The sequence below is a fragment of the Falco rusticolus genome, chromosome 2 (assembly GCF_015220075.1).
Source record: "Falco rusticolus isolate bFalRus1 chromosome 2, bFalRus1.pri, whole genome shotgun sequence".
NCBI lineage: Eukaryota > Metazoa > Chordata > Aves > Falconiformes > Falconidae > Falco > Falco rusticolus.
In genome coordinates this window covers 81,076,809-81,104,034 of record NC_051188.1, presented here as the reverse complement: position 1 = coordinate 81,104,034, position 27,226 = coordinate 81,076,809, and the positions used below count along the sequence as shown (strand labels likewise).

The 27,226-nt window shown below is 47.9% G+C and overlaps 1 protein-coding gene and 1 long non-coding RNA gene across 2 annotated transcripts; one reads left to right on the top strand and one right to left on the bottom strand.

Annotated features, from left to right (window-relative positions):
• Positions 1 to 213: 213 nt before the first annotated feature.
• On the top strand, positions 214 to 18,935 carry LOC119143042. The gene is made up of 3 exons (XR_005102558.1): positions 214 to 226; positions 1,322 to 1,326; positions 16,122 to 18,935. It is a non-coding gene; the product is annotated as an uncharacterized LOC119143042 (long non-coding RNA).
• On the bottom strand, positions 4,074 to 20,470 carry DIPK2B (divergent protein kinase domain 2B). Its single transcript, XM_037376795.1, has 5 exons — positions 20,062 to 20,470; positions 15,061 to 15,325; positions 8,261 to 8,434; positions 6,214 to 6,502; positions 4,074 to 5,022 (listed from the first exon to the last, which is right to left on the bottom strand). Exons 1-5 carry the CDS (start codon positions 20,283 to 20,285, stop codon positions 4,682 to 4,684), a joined length of 1,293 nt encoding a protein of 430 aa, XP_037232692.1. The 5' UTR covers positions 20,286 to 20,470; the 3' UTR covers positions 4,074 to 4,681.
• Between the last annotated feature and the right edge of the window lie 6,756 nt (positions 20,471 to 27,226).

Below are 27,226 nucleotides of genomic sequence, written 5' to 3'. Positions count from 1 at the left end.
GCTGGCTTTTGTGATTTCATAACATCTCATGACATTCAATATTTTTGTTAAAGCTCTGCTTTTCAGATTCATGTGATAATAGGAGAAGCTGAGGTTTCACTTAGGAAGAATTAGCAATAAAGTATCTAGAGCACCTGGCTGTAGAAAGTAATTGGCAAATGGGACTCAAGTGCATCTTAAAGCCTCAGAAAACCAGAAGACAAATAAAAAGCACCTGCAAACAACTGTTGTTGGCTTGGCTTGATGGAAAGACACTTGTATGAAATGTGCTTGTCTGGCTGCTCCTGTGGACAGAGTTGTTGATCCAAGTTCTCCAAAATGCCACAATAATTTCTGGATAGCCCCTTGTGGGAAGCTGGGAGTGTGGGTGGTGTAAAGTGGGGCAAGAAATTATGACCCGCAAAAGCTATAGAGTGGGAAACCTGCACCTCCAACCCCCAGGACCAGTGATAATAAAAGTCCCCCCCCGCTAGAAGGTTTTGGAGTGCTCTGCATGCTACCAGACACTTTACCTTCAAACACCTGCATGGGTTTTCCCAGCAATCTCCACCACGCTCCTTTCCCTTTGGACTTGAGGTGGTCGGGAGGTGCTGGGAGGTGTCAGAACAGCCCCGACTCAAGGGACACACACATACCTGTGACATCTGGGAGGACAAGGCCACTTCATAGGCTCTGTCTCAGTGCCATTTCCCCTGCGCACCAGCCACATCTGAGTAAGAGTGTGACTGAATGCAGACCAGGGTGCAGAGTGAATAGGCACCAGGTGCATTGCTCATGGAAGGGAACCAGTTTTTACCAATTCTCCACTTTCTCTAATAAGACCCTGTTTCAACCAGCAGTGCTGGGGTACTCTCTTTGGCAGGAGAAGTGCGTGAAAAATACAACTTAATGCTACCACTGGCTGCTGTTCCTTCCCAGGGGGTCGCGTGGGGCAGGGGGCAGCCGTGTGAGCACCACGGACACGTGTGAAGGTGCTGACTCAAGATGAGACTCAGAGGAGCAGTGAACTATGCTGGGTGGCACTGGCACTCGCTATGGGTTGCCTACATGCAGCCCTCATCCCCTGAGGAATGAGTAGTGTTAAAACACACCGCTAGACAAAATATGGCAGAAAATACAGTTTTACAAACCTCTTGACAGGAAAACTTTGAAAATATGGGGGGATGTGGGGCAGTAAGAGAGACACCCAATAAACAGCTGGACATAAAGGCATCTGCAATCTACCCACAAACAAAGGAAGCGCTGAGGCTGGACGCAGGGCTGGGGGAAGCTGCTGCTGCCATCCTTGTCCTGCTGCGGAAGCGGGGTAAGATGTTACCAGGAACAGTTTGCAAAGACTCACACAAAACCACTGTCAGAAATAACTCGAATGCAGAGAGGAAAAAATTGCTCGAGAGTTCTTCTGGGAAGGATTAGGTTTAAAATAATTGCCATTTATAAATTAATTTCACATCCTTTTGGAGATTGGCCTACTAGCATTTCAAGGCTTGACTGGAGCTGGCAGACAGGGTGGGCACAGATTCCAAGGCCTGACTGCCAAGAAAAAGGAAAATATTAAGAGAAAAAATTGGCAACGAAAAAAAAAGGCCAGGGAAATACAGGGAAATGAGATTTAGTTTAGGAAAATTATTGTTCTCTGAGCCATGGACTGATTTTATGGTTGGCATATTAGTCACAGTCTTACATGAGCCTGGCCTTTGTAATTGACGTCTGAAGAGAAACCAGTAGTGAACACAGCTCCCAACGCTTTAATAATTTTTAAATCCATGATTCTGTTATTTTTAATCATGGGTTTTTAAAACTTAAATTTGCACCAAATAGACCAAAGTCTATTGAAAGCAGTGGGGAGACTCGTCTCAGCTTTACAACTTTGAATCAAGCTGTGCAAAAATAGATGCCACGTGCCTCAGCGCTTCTGCTGCAGTCTTCCCAGCTGAGTCCGAGCAGCAAAGGAAGACCACAACTCTTCTGGTTTTGTACACCCAGCATTTTAGGATCACGAGTTATTGGGGGCCATCCAAAGCTCATGTGACACCTCTCAGTCCTTTTGCCCAAAGCTGGATTAGACCCAAGAGATCTGGGCTTGCTCCTGCTGTTCTACAAGATGCTGAGCACATGCATCCCCTCTGCATTTCCCTGAGCTGGTTCAATAGCAGAGAGATGCTCTACTGCCCAGGAGACATATTGCACAGAGCTGTACAGCAGATGAGCAGCTCATTTCCAAAAGGAAAATGTGTGTGGTGGAAAGAAAAATGCCCAGGACACATGAGGCCACAGTGAACCCAGCGTGAAGCCCTGCTGCAAGGCCTGCTCCTCCTTTCAGTGCAAGTCAAGCCATTACTAGACCAGACAGTGCAGAGTCAGAGGCCAGTCTGACCCACGGAGCAGCTGCAAAGGCACCTCCGCCGACCTATGGCTGGCAAATCACTTCTGCTGGGGTGGAGCATGGGTGGACCCAGCCAGTTCCTCACCTTAGTGCTTTTGGGGCATTTTGTGGTGTGCATTTTTAGTTAGGACTGCATGAAGAAGGCTGCCCTCCAGCACTGAGAGGATGCTGGCAGCTGGCAGCCCAGGTGGGCAGCACCTCACCGCTGACCCTAGCAGGAGTGGTGGTGAAGCGGGAGCTCCTCCAGCCCCGTGCCAGGCAGCTGGCATCTGGCACCATGGCAGGGACTCGTTGGAGGGGAAGGGCCTGGGGGCTAACGCCCACCTATCAGGTAAAATCACAGACCAAGAGATTGGTGATGCAGACAGATTCAAGAAAAACTGTTGACAACAGATTGTTAGACAGCCTTATGGATCTCAGCGAAGGACATGTTTTTCTTACTGGAAGAGAGCCATGATGTAGAAATAGAATAAAATCGAGAAAGAGGGCTGCAGCCATAGCTTAGGCTGTATATTTAAACACTTTTGCTGTCAGACCATCTGGGCCTGGAGCTAAATTTACCTACAAATTCTTTTCAATGTTTCTACTTCCTGAGAGGTGAAAGGTGCACTTGATGCTTCATGCCAAGAGGAAAGGCAAAACAAATGTCCTGGGTCAGATTTTCCCAGTTTCAGACCTGTGTGTGGTTTCGGATGCCTGATCTGTCTGCAACACCTGCCTTGAAGCCCAGGCCAGGTGCTCTGCGCACACAGAACCCCTCCACAGCCAGCGCAAAATCCTGACTTGCATTTCTGCTCCTGGTAACTCCATACAACGATTAGGAATGCAAAAGCACTCACATCTTTTTCTGCTTTTCTGCTGTTCCTGATTTCTTTTCTGAATCATGGCTAGAGGAAGACTGTTTTCATCATGAAAATACTTACAGGGGATCCAGAAAGTCTAGTTTCTGAGTCAGCTCAATCAAATTTGCTTGTGACTCCTGTGCACCCGGATGCCAGGAGAAAGCCCCAAAGCTTTGGGGTGGTGAGGTCTGGCAGTCCCCTAGACATCAGGGAAGGTTTGGCGTGGGCCTTTGATGCTGCGCAAAGAGCAAGTGGGATGGGGACTGACAGATAGATGCAAGGTGAGAAAGTTGTGTATTGCAACTCTGCAACTTTTGCAACCTTCTCCCACAAAATGGGGCACCTGTGTCTAGCCCTGGGTTGGCCACTGCTGTGAAAAAAAGAGCCCACCACCCCGAATTTTAGGTGCCTGAGTCATTCCATTGTGGGCTGGTTTCCTGATTCCTCTTTTGAAAGGCAAATAGATGAGGATGGCTGTACCTCTCGCTGGTCAGGACTTAGACCTCCCCAGTTCTTCGGGGGGTTCCCCAGCACCTACACTGGAATAATGAGTGTTCAGCAAGTCTCATCGGGCTCAGGGTAAACTGATCTCCCATCCTCTGCCTGTCTTGTTTCTGTTCTTCAGGCAATTTTCCCATTTGAATGGTTTTGTGCAAATGGTTCCTCCAGTTTTCTTTAGAGGAAAATCACGAAAGTATCCATTGGACAATCACACCCTGGAGTGGGTTTTTTCCTGATCTTAAAACAAACCGCCTCATTAGTCTCCAATTACCACCCATAAACTTGGGAATGACGAAAAGTAATTATATTTGGGGATTAGAGAAATTAAGTCTCAAGAGACATGAGACCTTTGAGCATTTTAATGCTAATGTTGATTGCGTCTTTCTGTTCTGTGTGCTATAGAAGTAGTAAAATTCAAATATTTTATAAAAGTGATGGGTGACGGTGCAGAACTGATCTGGTGATTCACTTTATCTATGATTTTTAGTACATTAAAAATCCCCATAGGGGAAGTCTTAAATGCTTCCATCCATCCCACGTTATGTATATACCACCTCAATAAGAAAGACTTTCTTGGTAATAAAGCTTCTTTATCCAGCTAGTTGTGAGCATGCTGCCTTTGGGGGGTTTCTTTTTAACAAATGGCATGGAAAACCCTTCCAAGGCCAAAATACGTGAATGAGATTTATTAATCCTGTAGCTCCTGTCACTCATGATAATGCTAATAACCCATAAGCCTTACATCATGTCTAACATCCCAAGTAACAAATGCATCTCTGGGAGATGAACAATAAATCCCATGTGCACTCTGCTCCCTCCTCCTCCGCCTTGATGAGGAAGCCCCAGATCTGGTGCAGCTCTTTCCAGCTACCCTGGTTCCTTCTTGCTTCCCACACTGGCAGGGGGCTGACACTGCTCCAGTCCTTCCCAGGGGTCTCCTCCTCCGAAGCCATCAGTATTTGTCACTGTATTTGCAATCAGGGTAGCGGTAGGCAAAACGGGAATCACAAGACTGCAGAGGTTTCAGGAGCTCCGCCAGCTTCGCAAGCGCCTCGTTGACACCCTGGTCATCGGTGAGGCCATTGGCGCAATGCTGCAGGAAGCTGTCTATTTTCTCCTGCACGGGTTGTAGGAATTTCCCCTTCAGGAGCTTAGGCAAAAGCTCTTGACACACCATGACGAGGCTGTGCTTCTCTCTGATGGAGTTACAGGACACAAATGCAGACTGGCAGTCCACAGTCAAACAGCTAAATATATCTTTATACTCCTGCTGGCCGTCAATCAGCTGGCTCCCTATTGGAGACAATTAAACCAGTTGTTACAAGCACAGTAGCTAAATCTTGGATAATGACATATGTCTGTATGTCTGTATTAACATAGGGTTTGCTGCTATCTGAAGGATACAGCTATCTTTCACCACAAAGTACTCTGTGCTGTAGCTGTATATGGGCCAGTTTCCCCACTCCTGAAATATATGTGTTCTCCTGAATGACAGAGCTCTACAGAACCGCCTGACAGAGGAACTGGAGAGGGGCCTGTCAAGTCAAACTGATGCAGAGACAACAAGCACTGCTGTACTAACCTAAAATGTGGAGTTCCTACAAAAACTACCACAAATAGCCAAACCCACAATTTTTCCATGTTACCCAAAATCATTAAATTGCAACAACAGCTCGTCTAGCTGGAGTCAAGTTAACAGTAATAGTTGTTGGGACAAGGAAAAGAAACCCAGTGGAAAATTCTCTGACAGCTGCTTCTGAATATTTGAGATCGGCTCAACTGAATGTGCAAGCTGAGCAAAGGCCTTTTGAAAATTTGAACATTCAAAATGAAATTGTTAAATTATTGGAGGAATAGTCTTTGACTAGCTCTACTTCCAGGAGTAGACCAATGTAACCTGTGAAAATTGAATAGTAACCATTAATTTTATGTAAAAATGATGAAAGGGGATTTAATAATGATAATGATAATGATAATGATAATGATAATAATAATAATAATAATAGCTAATGTGACAAATGCACCAAAAAAATCTGATTTGACCCAATACTTAAAAAAAATGAAGTTATGAAATTTCTACTTGCACATATTGACATTTGTGTTGCAGAAGTTTTAAAAAAGGTGATTTATGAAGACTTCAAATGACAGCATTCAGCACCATGCATGTTGAATTCTGCTGCCAGCTACAGAGGGGGCCAGGCAGGGTGAAAGCACTCACACTGGGTCACCAAAACACTGACTGCACAAACAAAATGCGTGTCACCCTCCCAACTCAGAGCCGGGATGGCAGGAGCTGCTGATGCTTTTGCTGTCAGTAAATCTCTTCGTATACTTTTTATTATTTAAATTAGAAAGTGGTGTTTGGCTAATTAAAAAAAAAAAAAAATCAGCAGCAGAGCTGAGCATAGCAGGTGAAAGATTTGTTTCCCCTGCCTCGCTAAGCCCTCCTGTGACAGATGCGCAGCCATGGAGCCTGCTGAGTACCTTCCTCCTTGTCGATGATCCCCAGCGTGCTGGCATCCCGGATGAACAGATGCCCATTGCTAAACACGCCAAAGGTGCCAGCGTCCACGTGGGTGAAGTAGAAGAAATAGTTGAGGTCGTTGGTGCCCATGGAGCGGAGGACGGTGAGGAGCTGGAGGGCCAGGTCAGCAGCTACCTCGGGGGCTGCGCCGTAGAAGTCGCGCAGGGGCCGGGTGCTGGCGCTGACGACCAGCCGCCCGCAGGAGCCCAGGTACCGTGGGAAGGGCCATCCCTCCACATCGGGGAAGATCTGGCAGGGAGAGCGGGAATGGGGAGATTGCCCCTGCCCTCTGGCCGCCGCACTCTGCCCACGGGACACACCTCCCTCCCAGAGGACTTTCAAGTGCCCTGGAGGGATTCAAGCAGCAGCAGCAGCAGCAGCGTTGTATTTTGCTTTCCAAAGCAGCCCACAAACCTTCCCCACCACAGCCTGCCCCAGCAGCCGGGGAAGGTGCTGCTCCATCCCGCACTAGCTATGATGTTGTTCTTTTTCTCCCCTCCCCCCGCCCTTTCTTTTTAATTAAGGAAGAAGAATCTGATATTTCAAGATTTTTTCCATGAGGGAGACTAACCAAAAAGTCCAAGATAATAATAGACGTCAAATTCATGAAAATTTTAGCCACAGAAAAGCTAATTTTAGGTGTCTTTATGAAGCCTTTGATAGGTCCCTCCTGAGCATAGCTGAAGTCATGGCTTGGAGGTGAGGTGGGGCTAAAGCAGTCTTTGCTAGTTTATAAGAACTGCCTGGCCATGTTGTAAGACGCTGCAGTCTCACGGACAGAAGTGCTGGGAGTTAGCTACAGTGGGGACACCTGGGCTGGGCTCCCTGCATCACTACAGCTTGTGCTAGCAGTGCAGTTATCCCAGGTGGAATAATGCCAGGAGCTGTGCCAACACAAGGCTTTCTGCTATTTACATTCTAAGTTGTCTGTTTCCCCAGCACCCCAGACCCTGCCAAGGCAGGGTTATGAACTCTTCCAGTTTCATGTTTAAGGTTGCTTCACCCTTCTGCTGTGAAGGCATTTTGGGCACCCAGGTAAAATCAAGCTATTTCTCTTCAGCATATTTTTCTCACCTCTTTAAGCTGCATTTCCGTATTTTTAAAGTTCTAAGAGCTGCAGCCTCATGCCCCAGTGAGCCATGGCTGAGGTGGCTGAATGACACCCAGGAGGCTCACAGAGCATGAGCACCATTCCCCCTCCCCGAGATCAGGCAGAGCCCTGTGTGCTGCCCAGGCAGTGGTGGTCTGGGGTAGGAGATAGATGCTGCTGCTGCTGCCTGTCTTCTTCATGGAATATCAGAGGGCTGCAAGAAACAGCAATGAGGACTAGAGGTGGGGTGGCGGTGGGGAAAAGCGAGGGTAGTCCCTCGGTGACACACATAAGTAGAGGAATCACATGCCAGGCATGCCAGCAGACGACCGGGGAGGGGTGTGAGGCCTCCCAGCTCTCTGCCTTCAAACTCTGAGCTCAGTTGTATTTCAGATTCCATCGAACAGCTCTGCAAAGCTGTGCTTTGCCATGGAGCTACTTAGCAGCAACATGCAAATAGAGAAAACAGTGCTGGCACATGCCTGGGAAAATGGTGCTCCCCAAGCCCGTGTTCAACCTCAACACCAAAACATGCACTTTCTCTTTTATAAACAGACTGTGATTTTAAGTAATATATTAGCAAGGCAAACATACCACTGGAGTATTGGGGATGTGTAAAACCCTGGCTTTCACAGTGCTTTAGTGCAATAACCCGTCTGAGTTCTGATTTATTTAATGGGCTGGGCATCTGTATCTGTCCACAACTTCACAGGCTGATGCAAGGAGCATCGCTGTAATCTGCCTGGCTTCAGCCATCCAACCCTATAGAAGGAACACGCATTATGAAGGCTAGGGAGCTTGCCAAAGGTGAGGGCTGGGACTCCTCTACAGCTGGTGGCTGGTGCACATCTCATGTGAGGGATTGCTTGCAAGGGGTTGTGAGGTGGCATGTCAAGCCAGAGCAAGGTGGTATGTACCTGTAACAAGATGGGATGTGAATTCACTGACAGTGTGTACAACAGGCGCAGTTTGTCCCGGTCGGTGAGATGGTCCATGTAGATGCTGCCAGCATCTGGCACCTCAGCATAGCGCCGCACTATCCTGTCCAGGAGACGCTGGGATGGACAGCGCAGCATTGGGCTAGACAGGCCCTGGCAAGAGGGGAAAAGATAACAAAGATGTTTGTTTTCCAGCCTGAGTTGTCACGATGTGCTTGGCCCATGCTGGAGGTATGGGTACCTCTGTGCTCTGCCCAGGGTCTCTCTGCCCCCTGTGGCACAGCTGCTGAAGGGTATGGGCGCACAGAGGGACCTCTACAGCAAATCCCTCCTAGGAAAATAAAATGAGCCATCCAAAAACGCCTGTTCACAACTCAGGTTTCTGAAATGGTACCCAGACTTCATGGCACAGACATGGATGCTGCAAACCTCATCTGCCCCCGACTGTGCAGCACCACGTTGCTCCATGCCAGCAAGCCTCCTCCCTCCACCCAGGTTTCCAGCCCTGGCATCCCAGCTCACTGGTAGAGGCCTCCCTGTCGTTAAGCTGGTGAGTCACTTGCCTCATTAAATAATGTCTTTGAATTGCTTCTCTATTTGCTTAACCTGGGGGCAGCTTTCTTGGAAATACTATTTGCTAAGGCCAGTAAACATGCTTTAAAAGTGTAAATAAACACTGTATGTGGGTACAAGCACAGGATATATTCTTTCTCTGATAAACTTGAGCATTAACTATCAAAACCAAATTTGAATAGCCTGTGCATGTTTTGGGTTTTTTTTTTGTAAATACCAGCAATAAATGTACTCTTGGGCTAATGGAGCCAGCCATCACTGTATTTCACCTTTTAGATTTGAAGGTTTGGCTTGTAAAATTGCACAAGCAATCTATGGCTGGGATAGAAATTTATACCTTCAAAGTCAAAAAGACCTCTTTTTTTTGAAGTCAGTCTTCCTTAACAGCCAAGGAAAGTGGTTGTACGGAGAGTTGCCCTCCGTGGCACAGAAGTGCTGCCCTGCCATGCCTTTGCTGGGGAAGGGAATCAGGGTTTTGCTAAGCCTTTTTCTTCCAAATGATCCCAGTAGACAAATTTACTCTTTTGGTTTTTCTTTATAATTTGATGGCTGGGAGATGTACTTCAGAGGAAAGGGCACTGAAGCTTACATTGCTCCCTGCCATTTTTCATGCTGAGAGCGAAGATTTGACTCAGGATCTCCCCAAGTCATTTGGTAACTCTGAGGTAGGTCTCTCTCAGCCTTCCTGTGCGAGCTGTTCATTTGGCATAAAACACTTAATTACCCAGCCATGACAAAGAAATGGAGAAACAAGGAAAGGAGGAGTGTGCTGCTCTCCTGGTCAGAGGTGGAAAGTGAGGATTGGATCTCTCATGTCCTCCTCCTCTGCCTCCTGCTGGCCTCAGTGAGGTCCCAACAACTCCCTCCTTGGCCATGGGTTGCATAAAACAAGCCCTGAACACCAACAGCTGGTCAAGACTACCTGAGGAACTCAATCCCAAGTGGAGCATTGTTTCACAACAACCAAAGAACCATTTCCACCCCTAAAAGAAAAAAACGTTTGTCAAAAATAATTCTCCCCAGTTCTAGTTACAAGTCTTCATACACTCCTCTCCTCTGGTGTAGCCTTATAAAGGAAATATTTTTTTCAGGTGATTACCTAAAACCATAGAAGGAGGGGGGAGGAAGGGATGGCTATGAATTTCTGTCTTGCAGCACTTGCTGGCACGTTGTGGCTGACTCTGTCACTTTCCCTTTGGAGGAGAAGTGAGAAGATCAGAACAGAACTGTGTTAAGAGATGAATGGTGGAGAGAGTCTCCTGCAGTTCAGTGTGTATGCAAATATTTGCAGCCAAAATTAGAAAGCCTTGCTGTCTCCAGGAGTTTGCAACGTGAAAGCTGAGACCCTTAAGAGTATACAGTAGGAACAGAAATCACAGTGGCAGAGAACACATGGAAGTTGTAATTAGGATGTTTTTCAAGGTCAGAGCTCATCCTCTTAACACAGATGTGGACACGTGCTGCACACGGTGATCACAGCTGCTCATTTCCTGAGGAACCGTTCCAGGCATACCAGCAACGGTGCAGGAGCAGAGGGGCAGGGCTGGGTGCTGCCATGTTTGTATCAACCATTGGTGCAGCTTCCTACCATGTAATGAAGCCCAGATCCACCAAAACTGGGCAGTGGGGCCTTTTGATTTCGGCAGAGCTAGCCAACAGTGTAAATTTCAGCGCCTGCTGAAGTGTTTTGGTGGAGTGGGGCCTCCCTTCCGGCAAACTGGTGGAAACATCCCTACAGCAGAAAAGGAGCTGGAGTTGTAAAACTGTCAGACAAAAACTGTCGACGGAAACGATTTGAAAACCACATGCTCAGAACACTGGAGATACTGATTTATCTTAAATTCATCAGATATTTATCTTTAAGCCCTTTGCAGCGTCCTATCACCCCAGAGAATAAGCCTGACGTTTGTGGTTGATGTGGAAAGCTTCTTAGTTACTTTGATTAAATACCCACATTTTTGTATCTGGTAATGAGTAGTTCCTGCAAAGCCTACCTGCAGTCAGCTGTGGGGTTTTTTTTCTCCCTACTGCACAGTATGTGATGCATTTTAAACTCCCATGTATCTGTATGCATGTCTAGTGCAGACACACCCAGAATCCCCACTGACGTAAAGACGACCTCTGGAAGACAACTTCTCCTCACTCTGCTTTCTCTTCAGCCAGCCCAAGGAGAGATGACACAAATCAGGAGCACAGCTGCCTCCTGCCCCATGTGCCATTGCCTGGGTGCAGCTTGACCAAACGACCAGGGCTAGGGAGGGCTCCAGGAAGAAACACTGGGATGTAGGTGTCAAAACACCTGCAGCTCCTGCCTATTTGAATCCAAGGGTTTCATTCACCCCCAAAAGAATGAAATTAAGGATGTCCTGTGAAGCTACAGGGCTCATCCCCACTGCCAGCAGGTTTACCAAAGCATGTCTCGGATGATAAGGTACCACGTCAAAGAGGTGGCAGGTCTGGGAGGTGGCTCTGGGAGCCCCATAATGCCCATCCTTCCCTAGGACAGACCAGCTGCCAGATCAGCGAGCTGCTGCCCATGTGCTCTGAGCAAAGTGATATGCACTGGACTCGGAAGCCAAATAACCCCAGTACTGGCACATCTGCTGAGGGCGGGCAGAGGTGCAGGTCAGTAGTTTCAAACAGTACATCCTAGAGACAGGGGCTAAAAATGGCTGGCTCTTCACCTTGGTACTGCTTTCGTTTGTCTGCCTTCAGCATTTTTCAGGGTATGCTTTGTAAGTAGGGCTGTAATTTGCCCTGTGGGTGATCTGTGATGAAATCCACTTTGCTGTTCTCTCCCTCCAACAGGACAAGCACACAGCGCCGTTTGAGGTGATGAGCTCCTGGGTGAAAGCAGCGGGTGGCTGGGGCTACTGTGCAGGCTGAGCCCCCGTTAAATCCTGCTCATCTCCAAGGTGGGCTAGATTTTAACACTGAAGACTTTGCTGCATCCCATAAAGATTTTCATTGCGGCGGGTGAAATAATCACTGTGGCAGGCAGCTCAGTTGATGGTTGGGGCAGGCAGGGCAGGCAGTGTAAAGTGAAAAAACACTACTTCATGGTCTGTCATTTTGATTCAAGCATGTTACAGTTTTTCGCAATTCTCTGTTTTATAAGATAAAATTACCTGAGCCCATTAGCTTTCCTCGGTGCTCCTATGTAGGAAGAACTGCAGGGAGCGGAGTACACAGACCGCTGGGTAACTGCAGCTTTGTGAGACAGGGTGGGCATCATGTTAGACACAAAGAACTGTTAACACCTCTGAAAGAGGAGGGGAGGAGGGGGGAGCCAGAAAAGCAGTGCTGCATGTAAGTTTTTGCAGTGACATATGGTGCCCCCAAGAAACCTCCCTCTGATGGGTCATGCTGGGTTGCCTACATGCATCTGCCCAGCGAACACCACAGAGGGGGTGCAGCGCTGGGCTGGGGGGATGGCAGAAGCACTCCTGCAGCTTTGGCTCTGAGGAGGGCAGGTGGGGTGGGCAGAGAAGAAGGGGATCCCTGGCTCTGAGGGGGCTGGATAGCTTGGAAGGGACATGCCATACCCTGTGGAGGCCCACACAACTAGGCTGGGGGGACACGGTTCTTACGTACTAACTCACACACGCTCTATGACTGAAATTTTGTTGCTGCAGATTGCTTTTCAATTCAGACCACTCTGAGACCAGCAGCCATTTTGCAGAGTATGTGCCCAATCTGAAATAGTGATTGCTGCCAAAATTTGGAGGTGGGGGGATAGGCTCCACGGCCTCTGGATTGCTATGCTTCTCTGTGTATTGAAGCCTATATGCTGTTAGAAGGGATTTATATCCCGGTTTAGGTTTCTTTGCTTGATTTACAGAACCAAAGAACCATGGAAATGTGAGTGGAGCAATTCTCAGGCTGCTGTGCAAAGGTCTGGGCCTCCCTGCAGCAGCCTGTGCCCTTTCGAAGTCAAAAGCAGCAGGGGTTGCTGGAGTGTCCAAGGAGTTTGTCCCTGGGCACGTCCCCCTGGGCTGGCTCCCAAGCTCACTTCAGAGGCACCCTGGAGCCGGGGCCAGCTCAGCTTCCCACTGCTGCAGAGAAATTCAAGCGCCCGGGAGAAACTGGATAGGTGCAAGGCCGGGGTGCCCCAGCCAGAGCCTCCACACGGTGCTGTGTGTGCATGTGCATGTGTGTATTCATGTCTACGAGTGTGTGTGTGCAACCCAAACATCTCAGCCAGGAGTTCAGTTTCAGAGAGGATGCGGTAGGGAAAACTGTAGAGCACGTCAAGAGCCTTTTAAGGAGAAGGATTTGGGCTCAGCTAATGATTTAACTTTACAGCAGATGTGAGATACCATAGAGCCACATTTCTCCAGTTACTTTTTCACCCAGCTCAGCAAATGGAAGTTTTAAGCACTCGACTCCTTCCCTTTCACACAGCACCGCTGTGGGGGCAGCACAATTCTGCACAAACCCCTTGGACACTCCAGCAAGGCTGGAGGACCTGGCACCCCAGCTTGGCCTCTCTCAGCCCCCTGTAGCACTGCCTCGGAGGCCAGCCGTGGCCAGCAGGTGCCTGGGAAGCTGCTGCCTGCCACCCTGGGGAGGAGCTCTCCTTGCCCTGGCCCACAAGCTCAGGTAAGGGATGCTCTGAGTGGAAGCGATGCACATCTGCCTCTCTCCCTAGTGCCTCTTCTGAGGTTATTAGCCAAAGTACAGTGTAGCTTTGCTACAAAAAAAAACCATTTCCTTGTCCAGCCTGTGTCATCCTGCATCTCACCCCCTGGGAGGGTGCTGGCTTCAGGGCGACCTGCTGTGTGGGACTGTGAGTCCTTCTTGGTGCAGCTCAAGCACTAGCCCCGGCACTGGTGCTGCTGCCTGGGGTCTCCCACTGTCCCTCCTCAGGCACGCTGCTCCATGGGGTAACAGAAGTGGAAAAAACTAAAGCAGTGTAGCTTTAGCACTCAGCAAAGCTGAGCAGATGTGGCAGTGTGCAGGCAGGAGGAAGCAGTTGCCTTTATAGAAAAAAAAAAAAGTCATCCCTTTTTCACACAGTTCTCTCTTGAAAGGGGGAGAAGTACTGGAATAATCCTTCTTTGCCTCTCAGTGTCTTGTTTAGAGTATATCCAGCCTCTACTCTGGATCCTGCCCCTTGCCAGTGGTTATTGAAAAGCTTTGCTGTTGTTTGAAGGGGTGGGGGATGCCTGTGAATTTGTGGAGGGAACTTTTGCTCTCAGATGCAAGCCAGCACCTGCAAAACATACTCGCCTGCCCCATGGCCATCCCCAGCTGCCTGTGGCATCCCAAAGCACAGCCAGCGCTCAGACACTGACTTTCCTCTGGAACCTCCCCACTCTGCCCCTCCAGCCCTGCCCGCGTGTCCATCTCCCCGTATCACAACCACCTGTCTACCTGGTGGCAGTCACCCCCTTGATGTGCCTGTCCTGGCTTTGCCTGTGACACCCCGGGACTGCAATAGAAAGGGCAGCATGCTTCTTTGGGTGTGAGATCATTTGCTATGAATGGCAGGAGGATGAGGAATCGAGGCTCTGGCTCCAACCACCCGTCTGCTTGCCCTGCCAACCACAAGCAGAGGGGTCCAAGCTGCCCCAGTCCTTGGCCTGAAGCAAAATCCTTTTTCAAAGCATGGGCTGCCCTTTGGGTACAGCATTATGACCAAAAGAAAAAAAAAAAAAAAAAGGCACTGAGACATGATGTAAAAGCAGAAAAAAACCCAGGAGAAATATCCCCACTCGAGCTGTCACTGTGTTTCTGTGCTCAGCCCTACATCATCCCTGTGCCTGAAGCCAGCAGGCAACATGGCTTTCCATGGGCCCTCAGCCCCAGCCTGCATGGGGAGCTGGGAGCCAGCATCCTTGCCAGTTCCCTCCTCACCAGGGCTGAGCTCACCCCAGCCCCCAGCCCTGGCCAGGCTGTGCTGCAGTGTTACATATGGCTGGGGAGGGACTGGGGGCCACAGTGCTTTTCTTCCCAGTGAGGCCCCATTTTGCCTGTCCCCTGTGGCAGGTGGGCTCAGCTGGGGGGGGTCACGGGGCTTCCCCCTCTCCACCAGCCAGGGCAAGTGGGAGAGAGCCAGTCATTGCCCAAACTCATCCTCCACCTGGCAAGTTGCAGCCATGTCTCCTTCAGACCCTTTTTCCCCCACCCAAAAACCATACGGTACCCCCCTGGGGCTCCCTGTCCCCCCGCTGCTGTGGGGCGCAGGGGCTGCAGGCACGGACCTGGACCAGGTCGGGGGTGAGGCGCTTGGCCCGCAGCCACTTCTGGAAGCGGTGCGTGCGGCGCAGGGCGCGCTCCAGGCTGCAGGTCTTGGACTTCAGGAGGGAGATGCAGATGCGCTTGTCGGCCCGGTCGTGCCGGTACTTGGAGGTCAGCCGGGTGATGTCAACCATCCGCCAGCTCTTGGCATCGTCGGTGTAGTTGCCCGAGTAGCTGAGCAGGTAGCTGGGGGGCAGCTTTAAATGAGAAGAAAGCCAGGTGTCAAACCTGCCAAACCAAAACGAGAGCCCCACGGAGAGCAGGTTAACAAGCTACACGGACACCTACACAGCGCCAGCGCGGTCGCTGCACCACGCGCCAGCCCCGGGGGCTTTCTGCCATCGTACGGCAAAGGCCGAGTGGCCACGGGCGGGCAGCCCCAGGTGCCGGGGTGAGGCAAGTGGGATGAAGCCATCGGCCGAGGAAACGCCCGTTGGAAAAATGTCTGTCTTTGCTTCCCGCTTAAACCACCCCTTGTCATAAACAGTGCCATGGCACAAGGGGCAAAACACCCAGATGGGGTCTTTTGGGCCAGACAGAGAGGGAGATGGAAGGGAGAGGGCTGTAGTGTTTTGGTTCATGAAGAATCCCAGGAATTTTTAGATTTCCTTAATTCTGGAGAAAGGGGCCCAAAAAAGGAGTATCCAACACTTTAAGGGACCCTACAGAACAAAGCCTCCTGATGGGAAGTGTATTTGGGAATATCAAAATAACCTTTTGTTCTGAGGTGGTGGCTTCATACTGGGGTCGACGGGTCCTCCCCGACATTTCCGACTGTGTTTGAGCGGCCAGGACGAGTGACCTCTCCAGGCAGCAGCCGAGTTTGGGGTGTGATGGGGGGACATGGGGACGTGTGCCCTGGGCGTGTGGCACTGCTGTAGCCATGGAGATCTTGCACTAATTTGCTTCCCCTACACAGGCACAGGAGGGGAGCATATGGGCTGGGTAATTAGGTTTTTTTTTTTGTTGTTTCAGCAGCCCCCTCAGCCCTACCCACACATGAGTTGCACATGCAGGAGCTGAGGAGCACGGTGCCTGTTTTGTAAGCGTGTCTTTAACCTGCTCTTGGAAAGTGGTTGAAGTCTGACCTTTGGCCAATGCCATGCATTCACTGCCTCTAAAATCTCCTGCCTTAACCTCCTTGCCTGAGTGCATAAAAAAACACGTCCTAATTTAATCTCACCATAAATTAAAACCCATAGCTCGGGAGTGAAACAGGAGAGGCAATAAGTTCCCTGCAGGATCAGCTAGCTGGAGTTAGATGAAAAGACAGTAACGTATCTGAAAGCTGAAGCTGATCTTTCCTTTCAACTTCCAGTTGGGGAACTGGCACAGAGAAATGGGGGGGGGGGGGGGGGGGGGGGGGAAGGGGGAGATTAATTTCCTCTGATTTCAGTCAAATGACTGACTCAGTGATGCTAACTACCCTCCATGATCAGAGACCAGCTGGCCTCCTCCCCACGACCACTCTTGAAGGCAGCACCTTGCTCCCCTTCCCCACCATGGAGACTGTGCAGATCAGCTCTGGGACGAGCATGGGTGCCCAGGGCAGGGGAAAGCCAGTCTCCCTGAAATGCTGCTGTTTGCGCTGCTTTGGCTTTTGGCTCTGGCCATGTGCCTCCTTCAAAAAAACTGCCATGGAGATGCAGGCTGACCAGCAGTGGAGTAGCCTGGCCCCTGGCGCAAGCAGGGTTCAGGCATTTGGGCATTTTGCCCAACATGAAATTTGAAGCTTCTGTACGATTAGGGCATCTGACATGAAAATAAACACTTTCTTTGGTTTGGGGATTTTTATTGGTCTGGTTTTGAGCTAGAACTAAAGAGCAGAGAGTAATTTCTATGCCTCACTGTGATTTGTTGTGCAGCACAACCGCTCCCAGTGCCTAATCTGCAAAGGAGGTGCTGCGTGCCAGGCACGTACAGGGAAGAGATAGCTATGGGCTGGGTTTCTGGTTTTTTTGTTGATTTTTTTTTTAAAGTTAAACACAAATGTGCCTTCTGATTTGGCTCAAGCTTGTGTGTTCAGGGGAGTTCATGTCAGGCAGATATCAGGGAAGCACCACTTCTTGCATGCAAGCAGCACATGGATGTGTGAAATCCATGGTTGAGAACTAATCTGAGCACGGATGGAGCAATTTCCTCCACAGAGCTCCCAGGGGTGAGCCACGCGGGCCTGGGAACCCAGCATGGACCACAGCAATTCTGTATTTGGCATCATTTCTGGGCAGCACAGCATTGGCCTGGCACACTTGCTAGATACTTTCAAGATTCATCATCAAGTGCTGTAACAACAATTCACTCTTCTCATATGAAGCATTTTAGCTAAGGGCCTGAGTGTGCTTTAATTAAGACTTTCACTAAGATCTGTGTGAATAACTGAGGCACAGATTAAAGATTTTAGATCAACCCAGAACTAACTGTTGAAGAAAATCAAACTTGCTTTTTTTTTTTTCTGAATGAAATTAAATATTTTGTTTTAGCCAAAATAATTTTGCTTGCATTTGGAGTTTTATTTTTTTTAAAAAAAATAAGTAAGTTAAGCCTTGAAACCAAAAATAAAGAAATGCCATATAAAACTCCATCAAACTCAAGCTTTCCAGCTTTTTCAGACTTCCTTCCCACTACTTTTGGCCAAAGCTCATCACCAGTGCTGGCACAAGTCTGCAAATAGTTTTGGTCAGCTCAGTTCCACAGTGTTTTGAAAATCTAATGTTTACGAACACTTTTGCTGTGCTCTGCTTTCAGGACAGTTGGTAGGCAGGCTTTGGTATTCTCATTTACAGATGGATAAAGTTGGGCAAAGATAAGGGAAGTAAAAAACATTAGAGCACAAGATGAGTCACCAGCCGTTCTGGGAGCAAAACCCACAGCTTCTTACTTGTTAGTCTTCAGTCCAGTGCGAATGCATGTCACAGCTCCCAGAAATGAAGGAGAATTAATGAAGCATGTTCTAATGAGGATTAACACAGAGAAGCCCAAGTGCCATCCACCTTGTGAACATGTGAAAAGGTACACTGTGATGGATCAAAGAGCATAAGTGCCACTGAAATTTCCCCCATTTAACCTACCACTTGCCAAAAAATCCTGGCTGTTGAAGAAATCAAGCGGGAGAAAAAGTTTAACCCCTGCAAAGAAAAGCCTGAAGCTGACCGACTGCTCAGGAGAACACTTTTTGAAGTTACCCTTTCCAAAGCGCTCAGAGTAGGACTGCGTGTTATCAGTTGCGTACTGCACTGCTCGTGGGAAGCTGACTGCTGGCTTGCAGGACAGAAAACCCAAAGTTTCTGGTTTAGGAAGCCCCTCTACCTTCCCTGAGGCAGAAGCATCGTGCTCCCACATGCTTGTGACTCTGGACTCCTGGACCCTGCTCATACCCTCTGCACCCTCGCACCCCCTTCCCACTGTCCTTGGGAGGAAAGCCAGCATGGGGGCCTCCTGATTTTGCTCACGTAGCGCCTCTTTCCTGTGCCCCGGTGCAGCATGCAGCTGGCCACCAGCCAGCCAGAGGCAGTTGCTTGCTGCAGAAGGCTACTGCTATTTTCAGCAGGGCTGAAGGAAGCTACGCAGCCCTAACCTTTCGAGCACCTAACTGGGAGTAACCAAGCACCTGCCACAAGCTGCACATATGGTAGCTGCTTTACACCTGGCAGCAGGTCCCTAAAAACCCTGCAGAGGCAAGTGGCAAAGGGGCCACAGCAGGATGGGGCATGGGACAGGAGCCAGCTCCTGTGCTGTCCCATGCAGCAGAGAATAAAATGTAGGACAACCCACACCCCAAATGCCCCCCCAGCCTGCAGACTCACACCAGCCTGTGTCAGCCAGCTGAGCACGCTAATTGCAAAGCGCTTAGGGCTGGGACCCCCAGTGTGCCGCAGCAAGGGATGCCCTGGTGTAGCAAAGCCACAAGCTGCCTTATTCCAGCGGCAATGAGGGAAGGATGGATGTTCAGTATTACAAGTCCATCTCAGACAAACTGTTATGGTTTTACTATGCAACATTTTATAGGATAGTTTAAGATAAAAATGGTGATTTGTCCAATATTATACTACTTTACATTATAGCATTAAAAATACAATTTTACTGTAATCATTTATTCTCCCCCAGCCTTTTATATCTATAAAAGAAAGTGCATATGGCTCTATAAATCATATCAGACCAAATAAAGCCTTCCTCTGCCAAGCAGTGCCTTCAACTTTCTCCTCAAATACACTGGCAACATTTTCCCTGTTGCTGTCAGATACACTCTGCTTTTGAGCCTAAAACTGATTGGATCAGTCTGATGACCGCTTGGACAGAATGTGTCTCATCGACTTCAAGGCAGATGCAATTTCTGCCTCTGCCTTCCAGTTCTCACAGAAACTTCCCAAAAGCGTGCTAATAATTTAGCCCCATCTATTTTCAAGTGTGTCGGTAACCTGATGGGCGAAAGTCCTCGTGCCTCAGGCAGGTTTAGGTTACTTTTGATCTTAGTTAATATGCACGTGAAATTCTGCACATTTGTGTTGTTGCACCTGGTACAAAATTACATAGCATGTTTATACATTTGTATTATTATAGCCCGTTGGGAGCATACAAAGTTATGCCCCCTTTGCCTTTACTTGGTTGCTTATAATAAAGTATTTCCAGTACATCTAAACAAGCTGATTTCTTCCTTCCCTCCTCCCTTCCCCCATCACTGCCTTAAATTGTTTCGGAGCCACTCTCTATGCAGGAAGTTGTGCCTTTTACTCCTGCTTTCAAATTACAATTCAGGGCTGAAATCTGCTCATGTTTCTGTGGCTTTAAAAGAAAAGAGACAAAGCAGCAGCTTATAGACATTAATGAAAATACTAGGCTCTGTAATGGCAACTGTGTGCTAAGTTACTCTTTGCATTGTCATTCATTACAGTACTTGGAAATACTAACAGGCAATTTTCAAGTTACTATGCAGAATGCTTTAAAAATTACTGTGCTGAGTTTCTGACCTTATTTCTTCTTTAAAGAATTTCTTGCAAATGGATGTCCCAATGCAGGCGTTGCATTTATCAAGTCCCAGGAAAGTCCGGCCAAAATTGTAGCTGGGTTTGATGTGGGGTGCAGACGGAGAAGCTGTTGCTGCTGTGGAAGGGTTACAGCTCAGAGCCAAAACCAGGAGCAACATCAAAGAATCTACAACTCTGGAGCAAAGGCAACATATCCAGCGCCCCATCTACAGTAGTGTAGAGCTTTGCCTTTTGCAAGTTACCCCTCTCTATGCTTTCAGTCTCTTTTTGATGACCTCAGCCTGCAGCAGTGAGCCCCGAAACACAGCAAGACACTCTGGGTGCAGGAGACCCTGCTGCAGTCCCCATCCTGCCAGCTGGTCACTGGCTCTATTGGTTTGAGGTTTGGGTGGGAAAGTTATGATGTAGGGTGGGGAGAAGGAAATACATGGAGGATGCAGATAACTTGGGTTACCATGGTTACCTTTCCTTTACTCGGTGCAGCTGCTTTGGCCCCTGCTGACCCTCCCATCAGCCGACTTGGAAAACAACACGAAGAAGTGCTCATCTGCACTTTGTACAGACAAATGAAGGATATCCTGTCACTGGAGCAAAGGGCACATGCAGGACACTTAGTAAAGAGTGATTTGGAAGGAATAATAGTGTGGCAGAAACATGCATTTTACCACAAGACAGACCCTTAGCATTGCTTTATTCCTGGAGATTTGTGATGGCGTATCGCTTGACTTCTCCGATGCTTTCTTGGCTCAGTTTCCCCTTCTTACAGAAATGCTGAAAAGACTGTCAGGTGGAATCATCGCTGTTTTATTTCTTGAAAATAGTGTTGTTTAGAAGCGATTGCACCACAGTGTTTCATGCCATGGAAAGCAGGATAGCCTGAAACTTTCCAAAACACCCAGCTGACATAACGGCCTCTAGCAGCTCTTGAAAAATGGGGCTTTTCAGCAAGTCTTTTGGATAGCTTTTCCTGATGGTCCTGGCATTGTAAAGAAGCTAGAGAAATGGACAGGGGCTAACGTGGAAACTCACCAGAGGTTTTAAATGTGCTTAGAAACTCTTACGATCACCTCCCAAAGCTGTTCTCACTAGGCCAAAGACTTGAAAGTTACAGAAACTGCTGGCTACCTGTCCTGTCCTGGATGCTGGGTGCAGAACTACACCTCTGCCAGGGCCCAGAGCAGCTGGGATGTTGGCACAGGCCCTGGAAGGCTGCTACAGGCAGCTGCCCAAGGCTAGGAAAGCAGACCTTGAAGAGACATTCCTTGTTGTACCCTGGCCCCAGACACTGCAGCACATAGCACGTAGTGGTGGCACCAGGCTTTGCTCCACTCCTGTCCTCCACTGCCATGTTCTGATTGATGTGGGAGGCTCTCCTGGACCATATCTCACCATGGGAGCAATGAAAGGCAGACAGGCTTTGGAGACTTCATGTCCCTCCAGCTGGACTACTCACACTGTGTGGGCAAGCCATTTTCTAGCACATCTTTTAAAGGAAAAAAAGGTGCTCTGTAGCCATCCTTTATTATCCCCTCCAGTGTTTAACCACAGTATGATGGGACTAAGGGACTTGTGAGCTGGGGTCTGCTATCACCCCTTGCTTTCTGGAGAGGCTGTTGAAGGAGGATGATCCTAACAGTGCAAGGCAGGTCTTTCAAGTATAGATGCTCATTAGTTGTGGCACATGGGAGATCTGGGGTCTCTCCTCAACTCTGTGCCCCTGTGGGAGGTTGCTTCATCTACCGGTGCATCCCTATGCACAAAATGGAGATAGTGACATTTAGGGTTTGTCTGCAGGGCACAGCACAGACAGAGGAGGATAATGAGCCCTGCTGAGAGTGATGTGGGATGTAACGAACCCTGCCAGTGCCGGAAACAAGAGGGCCTGGGTGGTGCTGGTATGCCAGCGAGTGCATTCAGTGTGCAGCTCTGCATTGTGCCATGTTCACGTTTGGCCTTGTATTCCAGTATAAAGCTCTCTGAAATATGCTGGTGGGAAGAGCCATATGAGAGTTAAACACTAGTATTAACTGCTTCCCACATCCAGAAGTCTATCCCTAGCATTTTCTATTGCTGGTACATTGTTCCTTTCCCTTCTGCAGAAATCAGCCCTTCCCACTGTTTCCTGCCAGTAGCTCTGCAACACTGGCTGCATTCACATTGCTCCCTGCCCAGCTATTCCCCTGATGGTACCAAATCTAAATGCCAGAAATCTGTCTTTATCTTCATTATGTATTATATAAAATGCATATCCTTCAATTTCTTTAATAATTTAATTGTCTGCCTTCAGTCTTCAATTTTCTGTTATAGTTTTAAGAGCAGAGACTCAGGCTCCCATCTCCCAGTGCATCAGCCTGCACTGCCCCATGGCGACCCATGGAAAGGAGAAAGCTTCAGCCTCAGGGGCTGGTAACCGGTCCTTTCCCACTGCAAACCACACACTGGTACAAAAAACCACTACACGGAGAGCAGGGTTTCTGTTCAGTTAATGATGCCTTGATGGCTGTGTTGTTCTTGCACTTTTTGTGTAATTCAGGCATATGTAGAGCAATGTTTGTCTTTCCCTAGGAACAACATGTGTAATTGTGTTTTCTTACAGTGTATCACACCTGCATCATCTTCAAGTGTTATAAAAGCAACTTCTTAGTCAAAGAGTCAGAGCTGGTCTGTCACATCCACACCGAGCTTATTGCTGGCATTTTCACTTGCCCCCAGGGTCTGAGCCTCCTCATTCCCTCAAGCATTTTTGCTCAGGTTGGGCTGTCCCTGAGCACAAATAACATGTGTAGGAAACACTCAGTCATGCTTACAGCACTGAAAAAAAAGCTTAAAAATGAGTACACATACCTCTGAGAGAGCCTGAAATGGAAGCTGGGAAACCACAGCTTGCTGTGAGTTGTGAGAGGGGCTACGCTTCTGAAAGTGGCCTCTCTTTTAATGAGGTGGTCCAGCAGGTGATGTCAAACCTGTATTGCTTTTCCTCTCCTTCTGGTAACATGGCATATCAGTATTGTGGTCAGGTGGCAAACAGCCAGGTCTGCAGTAGATCTTCTGCTTCTGCCAGGTGGGAGTAGCAGGTTGGATTTTCAGGGGACTGATCGCAGTGGGATCTGCTGGAGCTGCTGATGGCTTAGCCCTAATGACCCAGCAGGACCTTCACAAACCTTGTAAAACAGCACTTCTATGTAACACATTAACCACATGAGAACACGGAGCTGGTGGCCCTAACAGAAAAGCCTAGCTAGTTTTCTGGAAGTCATAATTTCTAAAAATGTCTAGTACCGACCAAAACGCATGTACTACCCCATCAAAGACAGACCAAGTACAGAAAAGATTTTGGTATGGTACCTGCCAACAGAGGTAAAAGGATTTATTTAGCCTCTGTGCCTTGACCTCTCCTGTCTCCACATGCCACGAGATATGGAAACCTACTAGGCAGCACAGCCCTACACCTGGCTACAGCTCTGGGGACAGTGGATCTCTGGGTCCCCAAACCACCCAGTCCCTACAGACTCCCATGGCTACAGGTTTGGAGAGGTATGGCTGCAGGCTTCAACTGCTCACTGAGACAGGAAAAGACCTGTCCTGCCCTTCCATGCTCCTGTCTGCAGAGGAGGTGAATGGAGGACAGGCTGATTTTCTGACATATTCATGGGATGAAACACACCTTTTAATTAACCCACCTCCCAGGCTCCACCCAATATATTAATGCAATCCGGGTGTTCTCCACTGTCTCTTCCCACCCCAACCCCTTATCCACCTGCCTGTGAGCAGCTCCTAGGGTGGGTTTCATCCCAGCGGAGCCTTGCAGCTACCCTTTCCCTATCTCATCGCTCACCTCAAACAAAATAGAGGGCCAGCACCATGCTCTAGGTCTAACTGGGACACTAGAATGGCGTTGCAGAGCAGGAGACCTTTCAAATTAATTAGTTAGTTAATTAATTTTGGGTAATCACCACTAAATGCTTCAGAACAGACCAGATGCAGAGGAGCAGAAGGTGCAATACTGCTGCTCCTCAGCTGACATTGCTGCTAGATCCTTGCTGCTACAGACCTGCATCTGCTCATAGGGATCGTGCTGCCTGGGCAACCCAAGCAGCAGGTTTCGGGCATCACGTCACCTCATTTTCCTCTTTGGCCCAGGTTTACTGCTGTAAAAGAGCCTTCTCAGCGAGTATGGGGTTGCTGAGCAACAGAGTATTGCCTAGTGGGCTGCAAGAGGGCTGCACCTCTCTGCCACGCATGGAAAAGGAACAAAATACAGGAAAAATCAAACTTTTGCTGGGAGAGGCCCCTGCTCTTCCTGAGGTCCTCGGTGGGCCCTGCCTGGGTTTTTCTGCCTGTGGGGCCCGGATAAGACCTTGGCTGCCACACAGAGCAGCTTTGCAGGACAGGGTGGAAGTCAGCTCAGGGTGTGGTGCAACATGATTATTCTTAATAGTATTTTTCATTAATCACATCCAAGATAATCATTAAACTATTGCCAAGTAACCAGCGCGGACTTGATTTCGAGCTGCTTATCACTTCAATCCCTGTTCAGGCTGGATGTGTGGATTAATAGCTAGAGCAGCTTGACACATTTTCAATTTTTTCAAAATGAAAAATGTGTCTTTTTTGAATGCTACAAAACTCATAACATTTGGGAGGATGCGATCACTTCCTTTTTCTGCATTTTCCTCCTGATTGCACGATTATGAAAGAAACATCTGTTTTGAAGTGATCTGCAACAGAAAATTTTTGTTCCAGTTGGATTTGCAATGGACAACAACTGTTATACGGTCCTGTTCTCCACACACTGTTTCTTTCCTGTTTTCTCTTGCAGAAAGTTGAAAGAGAGAGGAGAAGAAAAAAGCAAGCAAACAAAACCTACTGCCAGACTACAAATACAGACAGAAGAAGGGGATCCTGAGGTGTGAGTGGTGTGAAACACCACGCCTGAGCTGGTAGAGTATTTTTGCACTTCAATTCACTATGAGAAGTTTGGACATTGTATGCGAACGCATGCATTTTTCTACATTTTGAATAAATGGAAGTACTAAAACAGGAATAAAAATCTGACTTCTTTTTTTTTTTTTGCCTCATCAGGAAATAATTCCTATTGTTTGATTAGCCTGGATGTAATTATCAGAAGCATCAATAATCTACTCTTCTAATAATATAAGAAAATAGCTGTTGTTCTGGATATGTAGTATTTTTTTGGATTCTCCCTGACTCCATTCTTCTGCTGTAGAAGAGGAAACCTGTTGTTTGGAAATCTCTGCTTTTGCATACTGGTAGGCAGCGGGAAGAAAAAGCCAGCTAGAAGAAAAGCCTCAGGCACTGTGGCCAACAGATAAGGCCAGTTCTAGTTCGTGAGAGGCTGAAATGTCAGTACAAAAGGCCACCAAATGCTATCAGCTACTGTGGTGTTTGCAGCATGTAAGGGAGATTATGCCAAGCAGCAAAAAGTGTGGATGAGGATCCCATCTTTTGATGCATCAGTGTCCGCAGTCAGAAAATGAGATACAGGGGTCTTGAGCCTAAGGGAAAATGATAGTGAACAGAAAATTGGCTGCATACCAGATTGGGGTGTGCTGTCACTCCCTGCACAAACCACGCAGGAAAGAGGCGAGGAGGAGCTGTCTGGAAAGGGAACAAATCTCCTTGTCGAGGAGCACTTGCCCTTCATCTGCAGTGGCCTTGCAAACACAAGCAGCAGCAGCTCGTGTGCTTCTGGGCCACTTGTTCAGCAAAGCAGCTCCTTAGGTGTAGTCCAAGTCCACATGACTGCAATTGAAACATGGGTGCGTGCGTTGTGATTTTCTTTGATAATGCTGCAGCAAAGAAACAAAGCATCCCTCCCCAGGCAAAATAAATAAGATCCTCTTTCTATAGAAAATAAGAAAGATTTTAATGTCATACAATTTTCCAGAAGGGAAAGACCTCCCCACAGTATTTTTCTTGGATATGTGTTATTGATTTGTGTCCCAGCAGTTAAAAAGATTAAAAATAATGCAGACTTTTTGGTGTTGAAACTTCGGATTTTCAATCAAATTCCTCTGTGAGGCAGAAGCAGGACGAAGCAGGGTCATCTACAATAAAAGTGGTGTGGCAGGGAAACACTCTTGGAACGGGCTGGCTAATGAACCGGAGCTGTTAAAGTAGCAGCCTGGTTTCCAAGACCAAAATGAAAGACATTTAAAAGATGAGTATGAAAAGATTGCTTCTAAATTTGTTACCTGGAAAAGAAAAAATCTTTAGAAAGATATGCCCTGAAAGAATAAAACAGGGCAGATGTTTGATCCAGTGGCAGACTACCGACTTTGTCAAACCGTGTATTTCTTTCTAGGTACCAATTGTTTGGTCCCATTTGGTTTCTGTCCATCAGGTTGGAGTCTCTGGTTAATTAGTTGTGGGTAGGATTACGGTAATCCATATTTTCTGTCAGATGTATTGTTCCAGCTGTCTGGGTGCAGGGGGAGGTCAGGTCGTTTGTGAGAAAGATATGAAGACTGCTTTGACTAACCTTGGGAGTGGTCTTGGGCAATACCCAGTGCTTGGACTAGGAAATTCCAGTATCAGTTTTAATAGTACAAGTGCACTTTAGGCAGTGACCTTTATTTCTCCCATATAGCAAAGGATACAACCCTACAGTCTGGAATGTTCTTGTTATAATGCAACTGACATTTGCAGGTGACAATAGTGGGGACACTTTTTCCACATGTATTAACAATTTTTATTGGGGTTTTTTTGTTGTTGTTGTTGTTTTGAATAATGAATTGAATACATTTGAATTGAATACAAAAGGCATTGGTTCCTGTTTAGGTTGGATCACAGCTGATACAAACCGGGTGCTGCTGCACTCAGTGCAAACATGAACAGGTTCTTAAAAAGTGGCCTAATCTAGAAGTGCATTAATTGGAAGGAAAAACGAATCAAGACATGAAATGCATTGATTTTCTTTGTATTTTTTCATATCTCTCTTAAACCCCTGGTTTCTGTTCTCCTCTGGCTATAAATCTGCTGGTTTAATATTTTGGTAGCTAGATGTGTGACCTAGACCACCTCCCTTCTCTTTAGCCATTTTCTCCTACCAGCATTTTATTCTCCTCCTTGTATTTTATAAGAAAAAGCAACCGAATGGAGGAGACTCCTCCAAACACCCCAGGCC